The following is a 13,819-nucleotide window of genomic DNA, read 5'->3' on the forward strand; positions in this document are numbered from 1 at the left end:
ATCTAGTGGCGACAAGGCCTTTCGTCTATACCATGCCTCATCAGGCCGGCTGGAAGAAAACTGTGTAAGTAATTCTAAGAAGTTTTGAGTGAGAGTAAAGAAGAATATGTTCTAATATATCAACCGAACTACATCTGCCACATCTAGTGGCGACAAGGCCTTTCGTCTATATCATGCCTCATCAGGCCGGCTGGAAGAAAACTGTGTAAATAATTCTAAGAAGTTTTGAGTGAGAGTAAAGAAGAATATGTTCTAATATATCAACCAAACTACATCTGCCACATCTAGTGGCGACAAGGCCTTTCGTCTATACCATGCCTCATCAGGCCAGCTGGGATATGGTGGACATAATAGTAGTCTAAGTGTTATTTATATCTTAAACTTTCATGAACAAAGACCGTTATTTTGTGAACTAGGTGAAACAAGTAATTGTTTAAGTCAACAGATAACTGAAGAGTGAAAATCTAGTACTAACTTATCTTCTTGAATTAAATCGCTAGAGCGACACCTGCCTGTAACTTCTAATAAAATTGTTAACACAGAAATGAAAAGGTGCACCACAGGTTTTCAGGCAAGTTGTTCGATAATTCCCAATTTTAATTAATGAAATTAATTAGTACTTCGATCTGATTACTATAAATAAATTAAAAGGAAAACAAATAAGGTCACATATGTAATCAAAGCACTTAGGGATTTACTCAATGTATATTTTAGTCAGTGAATTAACTGACAGTTCAGAATTCAGTAATTGACAGCAAAACAAACAGCAGTATTTAAGTAAAATCTTATATGAGCCTAAAATTCTGATATTTCATAATTGATTGACGATAGAAAATTTCAAATACTTAGTAAATAATTATTCAAATGAACCACAATTAGATGATTATTCATGATCATTTATTGACAAGTAGAAGGCGGTGTGATATTTCAACAGTTCATTAAACCTATATAAGGTGAAAAAGTATGTGATCTTTATTGAAATTGCTTGTACATTATATTAACCAAGTAATTTAAAATTTTTGTTGTAAATCCTTACCTTTATGTTTTAGGTTTCATGGATTATGTTTCAAAAAGGCTCTACTAGTACGTAAGATATTTATTCCAGTAGCTAATAACTTAACAAGCTGAAAAAATATAAAATGTAGAAATATTCTATATTTATTACAATTTTGTAGATCTCCACATGGCTAAATCCTCATTTAAGATGACCAAGAGATTTAACCCAAAGACCACATAACTAAATCCCCATTTAAGATGACCAAGAGATTAAACCTAAAGATCCTTGTCTGAGTGGCCAAATACATTTGATTAAAGATATTTTTTGTAAGAAATGGTTAGATCCTCACCTGACTGAACCAAATCATATATTTTAAAAACAGTATTATTTCGAAAATCTGGCTGAGAAGAGAAATGTATGTTGTGTAAGCTATATATCCGTAGAGCTCATATGACATTAATTAACAATTAGACCACAAGCATAGTGAAATTTGTTGCCTGCTATGGTATAGCTCCGTACAAAATAATAACATATAATACTTGATACGGTAACACAACAAAGAAAGATAATTACACGCCCCCTGTAACATATATTTTCCCCGTTCATATCATGGCTTCTCTTGAGCATCCATAAATCTGTAAACATATGCTCTTCATTTTTTTTTATTAAGCGAGACAGCAAACTGAGAATGAACTAGCAAGCTAGTTAACGAAGTTAAACACGCCAAGACTTTAAAAGTGAGGCTTATAAAGAATCACGACATCTGTAAACCAGTCTTTTTAAGTGTTTACACCGAATAACGAATGACTGTTACTTTGTAATTCTCATTATATTTATAAATATAACCGGCTTTAAGAAAGCGGAATATTAAACAACAGAAAGGGAAAGGAATGTCAGCTTATAAGAGTTTCGATAGACTATACATTTTGATCCTGAACTTTTTAGGTCGCTAGTAATTACCAACCCCCTCCCCGACTGACATTCCGGCTTGCCATCGTTGGAGTTCAGCATAGTTAAGGGATCGTAGCTATATAAATAATGTTTTAAACAGACATATCAATTTATTATTATTAAAAGGCATTAGTGATGATGCATTAAAGCGAGATTATTTTTAAAATGTTGTATATCAAAAAATCTCATGTTATAAATGTGATTAAAATGGTAGAAGGTTTAGCTTCAATGTACTTCTGTGATACTATAAAACTTACCTTTTGTCAGTATGCTTGTCAGAGTCGAGCTCGTTTCGCGTTGGTCTAATACATCGAGAGTAACAATTTACCAATACAGAAGTTTGGGACAAGTACGTTGCGAGTGTTGCTCTGAAGACAATGAGTTGTTTCTTTGAGTTTTTACGTTAACAGTTCACGATTTTTCATTCTAAATCTTATATTATGAAACATTAAACAGCACTAAACGCGCTCTGAAACGTACCCACGACAGTGTTTAATTTTAACAAATTCTGTTGTTGTATTTTAACTCAAGACCACGCAATGGGTTAAATACTGTCTTCCATTGCGGGGAATCAAATCTCGGATTTTAACGTTATTAGTCTGGAGATTTACCGCTGATCCACTGAAAGACATCTAAAAAATAAAGGGGCAGATTTCCTAACAAAGAATAGTCTACTATGCAAATCATCTAAACAGAAAAGGAAATCTTTTGAACTCGTAAAAAAAAAGAAATAAAATTCAGACAGATACTACATCAGGGAACATTAATAACTGTATATCACATATAAAGATTGTTAACTATACATGAAGCGAGAACAAAAAGGTTCCTGGATAACTATACAATATATTTTTAGTAATAAAATGATATCAAAACCATGAATACATATAAACAATTGAAATAAGATGGTTGGTTGGATCAGAGTAAACAAACCGAAGCTATACAAACTCACTACAGGCCTAGGCGTGATTTGCAGTAATTCTACTTTTATAACCAACTGCGCGACCCGCAAAACATTTGCGGTAGTTTTCATGCCCTTGAATTTTACTTATTCTATCATTTTCACGCATGCTGTTTAAGCTACACTTTCTTGCAGGCATTATGTGTTAGATCGATAAAACTTGGTCTATATGAAAAAAAATTTACGCTGTCAGACAAACAAACTCAGTTAGATGTGACTTTATTTAATAAAACTATACGTAAAGTAAAAAATAAAGAGTATGAAACAGTTATGAGCTTTCAGTGTATGATACGGTTTACGAGTTGAAACAAAGAAACTCACCAAAACGAAGAATAAAACCAGTAGTAAAGAAAAAGTAGCTAAAAGATGTTTATATGAAACGAAACGAAGCTAAATTACTGCAAGGTAAAGTAAATGTAAAGTTGTAATGAGGGCAAACTTAGCTGATTATTGAGAAACGTCTGAATGTGTGTTAATAAAGTGATAACCATATAGGTTTGAACGAACTGCGCATGCGTATTTTAGACCTAAATAAGTCGAGAAAGCCCATAGAAATTGCATTTAGTGTAATGTTCAAATATCTAGGAAATCACATGCAGGTTAAGTATTGTTTGTGTGAAATACTTTCTAAATGAAAAACTAAAGTTGAAATCGAAGCCAGTCGTCACGTAATGACAACTACATTGTGCCATCGTGTAGCATACTCGTTGCATTGAAAGGCTGAAAAAAACGGGTAAGTGTATCCTTGGACAAAGACTTTTTTTTTAACAATATGAAATTTGTTGGGTTTAGTCGAGAATTTTGCGAGAAAAGTTCCGGACAGACAAACACAAGTATTAATTATATAGATTGAACTTATAAGGTTAAAATTGTTCCTGTTTTGTAAAAACAAAAAGGAGATCGGGGAAATCTTTTATATAAGCTTATAGTGAAAACAACAACAAGGAAAACAGGCTAGTTTGCTAGAGGGACCGAAGTTAAATATATATTTGTGTATATTTGCTGTTAGTGAGCTGCAATGCTCTCATCAAGCCCCCCACTAACATAGCGGTATGTCTGCGGACTTACAATGCTAGAGGGACCGGATATATTTGTGTATATTTGCTGTTAGTGAGCTGCAATGCTCTCATCAAGCCCCCCACTAACACAGCGGTATGTCTGCGGACTTACAATGCTAGAGGGACCGGATATATTTGTGTATATTTGCTGTTAGTGAGCTGCAATGCTCTTATCAAGCCCCCCAGTAGCACAGTCTGCGGACTCACAATGCTAGAGGGACCGGATATATTTGTGTATATTTGCTGTTCGTGAGCTGCAATGCTCTCATCAAGCCCCCCAGTAGTACATTCTGCGGACTTACAATGCTAGAATCCGGGTTTCGATACCCGTGGTGGGCAGAGCACAGATAGCCCATTGTGTAGCTTTGTGCTTAATTACAAACAAACAAACAAACAAGCTCTCATCAATCTCACTAAAACGGAAGTGTATCACACGTAGATTGGGATTTGGTGAGTTATATTAAGCCTTGTTATCAGAAGATTCATTAACCAGAAAAATAATTCCTTCTGGTCACAGTCAAATAACAATTTCGAATTCACGAAGGGCCACAGTATTCAATACCATTAACGTTGCCAAAAGTTTACTAAGAACAGAGCTGTTCATCCAAATTCCAAAAACGAAATGATCTAAACTCGCTTACACTATCTAATCCGCATAAGATGTGCTTTTAAGTATCAATTCACATACAAATCGCTAAAGATTATCTTCATATTTAATCTCAATAATAAATCCCTTCACAGATATTAACGTAAACATTATTGTGGTGAAGTTGCATCATAACCCTTATAACATCTTAGTTATAGATATGCATACTAAATTACATTTGTCATGGGAAATTAAAATCACATTTAACATTACCCATGTTTCACCATGATAAAGATCTTTTTACGAATTACGTGGCTTCACCGGTGTGGACATTGTGCTCTGTGATATTGGATACGTAAAAAGATTTGGGTTATTTAAAGGTAACTTTGGATTTGTGGAATGTTTGGTGGTTTTTGAAATAAAGTTACTAAATTTGTTTTATCGAGAATTGTTTTGAATATTAAGCTTGACAGAATCAAGATTTTGGACTACAAACTTAGAAGAATTATAAAAATCCAAAATAAAACAGCTAAAATGGGGTAGAAAATATCTAATAAAACAATGTTTTGCCACTGTTAATGTAGCATCATCAGGTACTTAGCACAACTAAATAAGACAATTAAATACACCCAATGGTGACGTCACGAACATAACCTTGACCTTAATATATTTATAAAGCTACTTTTTTTGTTTTCTTTATTATAGGATTTTATTCCATTATCGAAATAGATTTCTTTATTTTACGTTTATTAACATTATGTTCTCGACAGATATTTTAAAAATTTTATTTTCATTATAATGTTCAGTATCTTTAAAATGTTGGTAGACGTGTGACAAGTATGTTCTGTATCTATAAAATGTTGGTAGACATGTGACGAAGTATGTTCATGTTCTGTACCTATAAAATGTTGGTAGACATGTGACGAAGTATGTTCATGTTCTGTATCTATAAAATGTTGGTAGACATGTGACGAAGTATGTTCATGTTCTGTATCTATAAAATGTTGGTAGACATGTGACAAAGTATGTTCATGTTCTGTATCTATAAAATGTTGGTAGACATGTGACGAAGTATGTTCATGTTCTGCTGTTTTTGTACTTAAATTTCTACCAGTCTTCCCTATATAAAGATGTTTACAGTCCCTTCATTATACACTATAATCTACTTTCTCAACTGTAGTTGGTATAATTCTATTTATTATGATTGTATTCAACTTTTTTCCCATTAAAATATATATTTACCTACAATTGGAAGTTTATAATAACATCCTTTCCGTTTCTTTCGACTGTCTTTTTTATCGTATTTGATTGGCCAGGTCCATACGGAATTACACAATAAACCAAATTATCTGAATACATTTTCTTTTTTTTTCTTCTGTCAATCTATCAGTTCTTAAGTATTTTCTCACCACACTAATAGGATAATTATTCCTTTCCACCAATACGTTTTCTAGATATTGCACTTCCTTATCCAGCTCTTCTTTTGAACTGCAATTAGTTTTTACTATAGCCAATAAAGTTTTATAATCCATATTTGTTTAGTCTTGCAATGAGCTGATGATCAATTCAAGTGAAGATCAGTATGTGTTTCTTTCCTAAACACTTTCGTTTTAAAAGCATTATTAATTCTATGACATCGAAAAAAGATAACTTACCTTCATTCTCATGAGTAAATTTAATATTAGGATGTAATGAGTTCAGAAGTACTATAAACTGTTCAAACATTTGTCCGGAAACAAACCCAGCAAATGTATCGTCAACATATTTGACAAAAAACATAATCATAGATTAACCGTACTTTGAACTTTATAATCAAGCATGATCATAGAGGTGTTAGCTGGAACAGGTGCTAATAGACTACCCATACTAATTCCCTCAATCTGATCGTGAAATTCTTCATTCAATTGAAATGCAGTTTGTGTTGTAAAGACTGACATTCATTTTCAAACTTGTGAAGGAAGTTGTGCTTTTGAATTTCCATCTTTCATGAGGCAAGAAAGAGTGCAATCAATAGATTCGTTGACTGGCAGGTCAAAGCTAACTAAAAACTATGAAGATTAAATACACACTATAACTAAGAAAAGTGTTTTATATTTTTTAAAACACACTCTTCTTGTAATGCATAAGGTCCCAATATCCAGGTCAAAAATTTACTTAAGTTATAATTAAAAGCTTCTCTGGTGGAGACAATATGCCTAAGAGGTACATCCTATTTATATATCTTAGACAGCCCATAAATGTAAGGTATTTTTGCATCCCTAGATCTAAACAAAATATAAAAAGAATAATTTAATGAATTTATTTTCTTTAAATATAATAAAAATTGGTTCAGTTTCTTTTCTCTTATTTTAGTCGAGTTGTTAATTAAAAGTTTATAAAATTCTCTTAATCACTCAATAATTCACCAATTTTACTCAAATAATCACAATAATTCACTCATTTTACTCAAATAATCACAGTAATTCACTCATTTTACTCAAATAATCACAGTAATTCACCCATTTTACTCAAATAATCACAATAATTCACCCATTTTACTCCAATAATCACAATAATTCAGTCATTTTACTCAAATAATCACAATAATTCACCCATTTTACTCAAATAATCACAATAATTCACCCATTTTACTCAAATAATCACAATAATTCAGTCATTTTACTCAAATAATCACAATAATTCCTCACTTCAACAGAATTATCTTTGCAAGCTTTCATAATGACCAGATTTTTTATTTTCTCGTAATTGTTTAAGGGCATTCAGTTAAGCTTTTGTTAATGTAAGATTAATACATTTAGGTTTAGTTACCAGTTTTATTTTCTCATAAAAATCGTTGAGAACGTTAGATAAATACCCATCATTTGGTGCTTGTGGAAAGTCAGCATAGTTGTTCCTATAACAAAATGATTCCCTGCTGTTAGCTTCTTGAACTACTTCTTCTCTTTTTTCCTCCTTTCATGTTAACTGAATAAATATGTTTCTGGCAAAATCTTCCAATCCTGCTTTTTATATCCAACAAAGGTGTTCTTTTTGGAAAAATGAGTCCATATTGTTGACGATAAATTGTGAACAACTGGAATAGCACTTATAATCGCCTCATCCAGTACATTATCACAGTTAAAATTGCTAAGGCTTATTAACCTCCTTTCATGACTTATTTTAACTCTTTAATCCGACATATTACCAATTTTGAATAAGGGAGTTCATAAAGTCATAATCTTCAGGGGTAACCAGTCTTCAGCTGTATATGTTCCTTCACTAGTTTATTTTGTAGCGTAGATACCAGTCTTTCACAGTTTTATTGTGTGTAGGCAACTTACACGAAAGAAAATTTGGAGTAAGTCCATTTTTACAAGTTTTCAAAAAGAAATCATCCAATTCAACTTTCTTACCTCTTAAGTGTTTTTTTTTTCTAAATTTAGAAAACATTCTTGAATATGATAGTTGCAATACTCTATCTTGTAAATCAAGAACTAAATAAAACGTCTGTTTTATGCATTTAGATTAAAACATAACTGTCACGGCGATTAACAATCACCTTCGTTTACTATTTCGCGGTTTACGAGCTATGGACTCGATGTAATGGATTTTTTCTGCAACATTAGAATATAGATAAATAATTCCGTGTAGAATCGTAGGTCATTAATAAGTTCTTGGACGAAACATTGTTTGACCTTTACGTGAACAGTTTTACTAATAATATCCGTGAGTTGTGGAGAACAATGTTTTTCCATTATTAAACGTGATTTATGGAGTGTTGTGGAGTATAATGTTTACCTCCTATGTGAAAAGTTTTCTAAATAATGCCCATGAGTTGTGGAGTATAATATCTTCCCAACAATACTTGTGAGTTCTGTTGGTATTAGTTCACTTTTTTTAGTGTACTATTTTAACTGTATTCGAATGTTCTGAAGTAACTTACATGTAAGTTCACTTGTTCAATAGGATAAATAATATAATATTGGTATCGAGAGGGAATAAAATCACTTAATTCTAGAACATTGATGCATTACGTCAATGGTTCAATTGAGGTACGGAAACTTTACCTTCAAATATGTTTATCAAAACTTTCGAAAATTCTCTACTTTTAAAAACTTTTCTGAGAAGCTACCTGACTCTGCTGTACTATCAACTGACTTCTGAGCTCCTGTAGCTGTTGGATCATCTCCGTTAAACGGCGTTCTTTTACTGTTAGGCTGTCTTCCGGCAAACGGCTGCATAAAACATCATTTTCCATGTCCACCTGAGGGCGGTAAATTCCTTCGGTGTGATTACTTGGAGGATCGTCGGACGTTCTGGAATAATCAGTAACATTTACTGAGCATAAGCTAATACACGTTGAGACAAGCGATATTCAGACGAATAAGAAACATTTCAGGCATTTTTTTTCTTACTGTTAAATTGAAGTTATTGCTTCATACATAGAAATAATCGGGGAATTTTAACCATACAGTTCTAAACAAAAAATATCTAATTCTTACATCGACAAGAAATTTCTAGTTACATACATGATTTATCTAAACGTTTTAAAATGTATGCTCGAAAAGAGAAATGTACGAATAAAAGAAACAGTGGACTGTTTTCACGTGCCTTTCTTGATTTTTATGTTTATTATAATATTAGAGCAAAGCTACACAAGGGTTAACTGCGTTAATCGTCTAAAAATTTCAATTAATAGACTAGTGGGAAAACAACTCCTAGCGCCAATTCTTGGGTTACTTTCGCTTGCCTAACTGAATAGTGGGCCCATGGGTCCAAGGTGCGGAGCGCTATTTTATCTTTTATGTACTTAAGTTTGCAACAGGATCCGAGCGTTGAATCTTCAGATACACGGTCTGGTACGCTAATCATTAAACCACACCCAACTCCTTGCATATAGTATTCAGATTCCAAAGCAAGTCGTTATGTAAAAGTGCAATATGCAGTATCTGCACCAAAGTGACATTACATATGTACATAAATACACACATATACGCAATAGCTGATAAAGGAAAACAAGTCCGTTTTATTTTAGTGTTTGCAAGACCAACTGGAATGTAGAAGGCATTATACAATAACGTATTAAATAATAAAGAACCAAATAATCTAGAATATTTTATGATCAGTATTTCTCCAGGGACTCAGTATTACAACCGATTCTGCTTGGTTAGAAAACAGTTTAAGAGATTAAAAGTAAAATCACTATTGTAACGAGAGAGAGAGAGAGAAAGCTACTTATTATACGGTACATTGTATCACGCGTAATCATGTGTTTTAAATAAAATAATCCAGAACAATGTTCGAAGTAAACATATTTTTCAATAAGTAAAAGTTTATAATAAATTATAGAATGAAAAGTAGAATACAGAACGATAAGAGTTTCCCATATATACACTTGGTGCTGTTTTGTGCTTTGCTATGTAATGGAATGTAAATTATGAGACGTCTGAGTATATTTCTGTTGGCCTCGTGAAGCCTGTTCTTAATCGTCTATACGTTGACACGGCCATTTCTGGCGACTGCAAACATTTGGTTCGGCGTTGTACCCTACGATTAGGGTAAAGCCAGAATCGAGAGATAGATATTATCATCGTTGTTCATGATTTGAAAGCAGTTCCGTATTCGCCCCCCCCCAAGTGGCACAACTGTATGTCTGCGGACTTACAACACTAGAATCCGGGTTTCGATACCCGTGGTGGGCAGACCACAGATAGCCGTACAAAGTCCCGTATTCTGTAAACAACACTTTGAGAAGTTATTAGCTAACTTAAAACACCCTGCTGTGACTCATCGGCTTCCATTCGTTTCAATGACTCTCCACATGCGTGAAACATCAAAACTGTATTCTTAAGGCCAAGTCACTCATGGTCATGAACAATACAAAACACTTTAAACTCTGCGTTCACTTCAAAGTCAATGTGTGAGATCATCACATATAGAGCATAGAGTGAACGATCAGTAATTTACATTTCAAATCAACTGACGAATCATCAACTGTTTGATTTGAATAAAAATGTACTTTTAACCATTTTTGCTTTGCAAGTATAATATTACAAGTTCCGATTATCTTTTAACTGTTTTATGCAGTAGATATGACATAGATGTGTTCCCAAATGTTATATATCACCCTAAACATAAATTGTTTATTCTGTTTTTTCCAGTTTCTATGTTATTATTTGCTATTTACAATAGCAGTAATAATATAAATATTCAGCTCTCACACGAAATTGAGGCATAGTCGTAATACAGGCGAAACTAGTATTAATAATTAAAAAAATAAGCGAAATAAAGAAAAGCCGAATATTACCTGAATTATGTTACTTAAATAACCAAGTGCACTAAATGTTGTTTAGGATAAGTAAGGTGTTTAGAGAAACCAAGATATTTGAAGTTACATTAACCAAGTACAATAAATATTGTTTAGGATAAGTAAGGTGTTTAGAAAAGCCAAGATATTTGAAGTTACATTCACCAAGTACACTAAATATTATTTAGGATAAGTAAGGTGTTTAGAAAAGCCACGATATTTGAAGTTACATTAACCAAGTACACTAAATGTTGTTTAGGATAAGTAAGGTGTTTAGAGAAGCCAATATATTTCAAGTTACATTAACCAAGTACACTAAATGTTGTTTAGGATAATTAAGGTGTCTAGAGAAGCCAAGATATTTCAAGTTACATTAACCAAGTACACTAAATATTGTTTAGGATAAGTAAGGTTTTTAGAAAAGCCAAGATATTTCAAGTTACATTAACCAAGTACACTAAATATTGTTTAGGATAAGTAAGGTTTTTAGAAAAGCCAAGATATTTGAAGTTACATTAACCAAGTACACTAAATGTTGTTTAGGATAAGTAAGGTGTTTAGAGAAGCCAAGATATTTCAAGTTACATCAACCAAGTACATAAAATATCATATGACTACTACTTTCTAGCATAATCTATTTCTTAAATATATCTTGTTTTAAAACTACTAATAATTTATTATTTCAATTCTGGTGATTTATAAGATGCGGTAAATACTAGAATCAACCCACTATCATGGAATGACGGAAACCACCGAATGCTTTGAGGTAATAGAAATTATGTTTTTGTTTAACTAGATAAAACAAAATAAAAAAAAGATATATTTACTTAGAACAGAATAAACAGTTTCTGTGAAACAGTGTGCCCATTTGACGTATGTTTTAGGCATGAAAGCATACATTTCATTTAAGGTGATCGTAGTATGTTTAAAACTGCATCATGGTTGCTATACAAGTTGAAAACATTAATCTTGGAAGACATCTGATTTAATTACGAGCTAACTTTCCAAATGGTTAATGTTTATATTATTGTGTGTACAAACTACATGGTTTCAACAAGCAAACATAGAAAAGAAAAATGGACTACACACCTTCAACAAGCAAAACTAATGCAGGAATATTTGTGATCAATATGTATTTATTTCAGTCATGTCTCAGATAAACAAACAAAACTGGTGTGTCTGTGACCATTGCACACTCCCATTATGTGTCAGATAAACAAACAAAACTGGTGTTTCTGTGACCACTACACACTCCCATTATGTCTCAGATAAACAAACAAAACTGGTGTTTCTGTGACCACTACACACTCACATTATGTCTCAGATAAACAAACAAAACTGGTGTTTCTGTGACCATTACACATTCTCATTATGTCTCGGATAAACAAACAAAATTGATGTGTCTGTGACCACTACACACTCTCATTATGTCTCGGATAAACAAAGAGAATTTATGTGTCTGTGACCACTAGACACTCGTATTGTGTTTTAGATAATCACAAAAAAAAACGTCAGTGTCTGTGGTCACTATATGTATACGTCCATCATGTCATGGTCATACGTTTTAGAGTTTGTGGCTCCTACATACTGTATAGCGACACCAGATTCGTACAAGAGTTACACAATATAGTATTTTCAATGAAAACAATTAGCTTGTATGTGCAGTAATCGAAATAATTATATAAAGACGCATGCAATACATACGAAGGAGTCACATATAGAATAATGACAACTAAATGGTGTATATATTTAGTGGTATAAACATTATGACTGAAAATACAAAAGAAATGCAAATACGTTGTACAGTTCCCAACATGTGAGCCCTTTACTTCACACAGAACGCCACACCTTGTTTCCATGGAGTCCATCAATGTACGAGCCCTTTACTTCACACAGAACGCCACACCTTGTTTCCATGGAGTCCATCAACGTACGAGCCCTTTACTTCACACAGAACGCCACACCTTGTTTCCATGGAGTCCATCAATGTACGAGCCCTATACTTCACACAGAACGCCACACCTTGTTTCCATGGAGTCCATCAATGTACGATTATGGAACATTGTTTCAATTGACCCGTATTATTCCCCAGAACTCAGCCAACAAAAATATTTTTTCGCCTTTTAACATTCTGAGTTTTTACATACGCCCATACAACCTTAAGCATGCTCATATTGGCACTTTGTGCCAGCCAATCTATGTTTGTGAATGTCCCATCGATCTATTTACCGTCAAGGAATTGTTTCATGATATTTGCTGTATGAATGGAATCATTGCCTTGCTGAAAGATAAATCCTGTCCGATGAATGGTAATTCTAAGGACTGGTCACAATCTGCTTGTAATTAACATGAGTATGGTACCATCAGTTATGAGGAGAAGCCAACATCGTTGACTGAGATATAGCCAAAAACTGGAACTCCTCAAGCACCAAGCGCTATTGTATATGTTGTACATTGGACTTCTTTCTGTCGTCGAACATTGAACAATTTGAATTAAACCCTAAAGACTTCATGTCACCATCTTTGCTTATACCGCTATTTGTGGTTCGATACCCATGTCAAGCTTTTGGTTTTGATTACCAGCAGTTTCCAGAAACTACACGCTCATTGATACCAATTTGGGCTAATGTGTATCTTATTATGCATGAAATAACATTCGCACCTGTATTTACAGCAAGGTCGATTGTTGTTTATCTGGTAACGAACACACCCTGAGATACTTGTGGAGTGTTTCTATTTCTATTATTAACAGTGATAGTTTCATTACCTTCTTTAGTCTTAATTGTCATGAATACAATTCTTACTGAAACATGGAGTCTTCCACAATGTTTCGCATGAAGTATTCTTGACCAGCCCAAACGCTGCTTTTTACACGATTTCATTACGGTATTACAGTTCTTAGAACCATGACGTCATGCGGTATTGTAATTCTGGGCATAGTACTTTTATAGGCTTGACTGTTTGTTTGCTTTAAATTTCGCGC

General features: G+C 33.3%; 1 protein-coding gene across 1 annotated transcript in view; it reads right to left on the reverse strand.

Annotated features, from left to right (window-relative positions):
• The window catches only part of LOC106456964 (transcription factor Sox-5-like), a 337,448-nt gene that overhangs the window by 88,699 nt on the left and 234,930 nt on the right, over positions 1–13,819 (reverse strand). Inside the window, exon 5 of the mRNA XM_022382769.1 lies at positions 8,662–8,845. Within this exon, the coding sequence (XP_022238477.1) occupies positions 8,662–8,845 (184 nt within the window). The remainder of the gene's footprint in view (positions 1–8,661; positions 8,846–13,819) is intronic.

This window comes from Limulus polyphemus, unplaced genomic scaffold, assembly GCF_000517525.1.
Source record: "Limulus polyphemus unplaced genomic scaffold, Limulus_polyphemus-2.1.2 Scaffold276, whole genome shotgun sequence".
NCBI classification, from domain to species: Eukaryota; Metazoa; Arthropoda; class Merostomata; order Xiphosura; family Limulidae; genus Limulus; species Limulus polyphemus.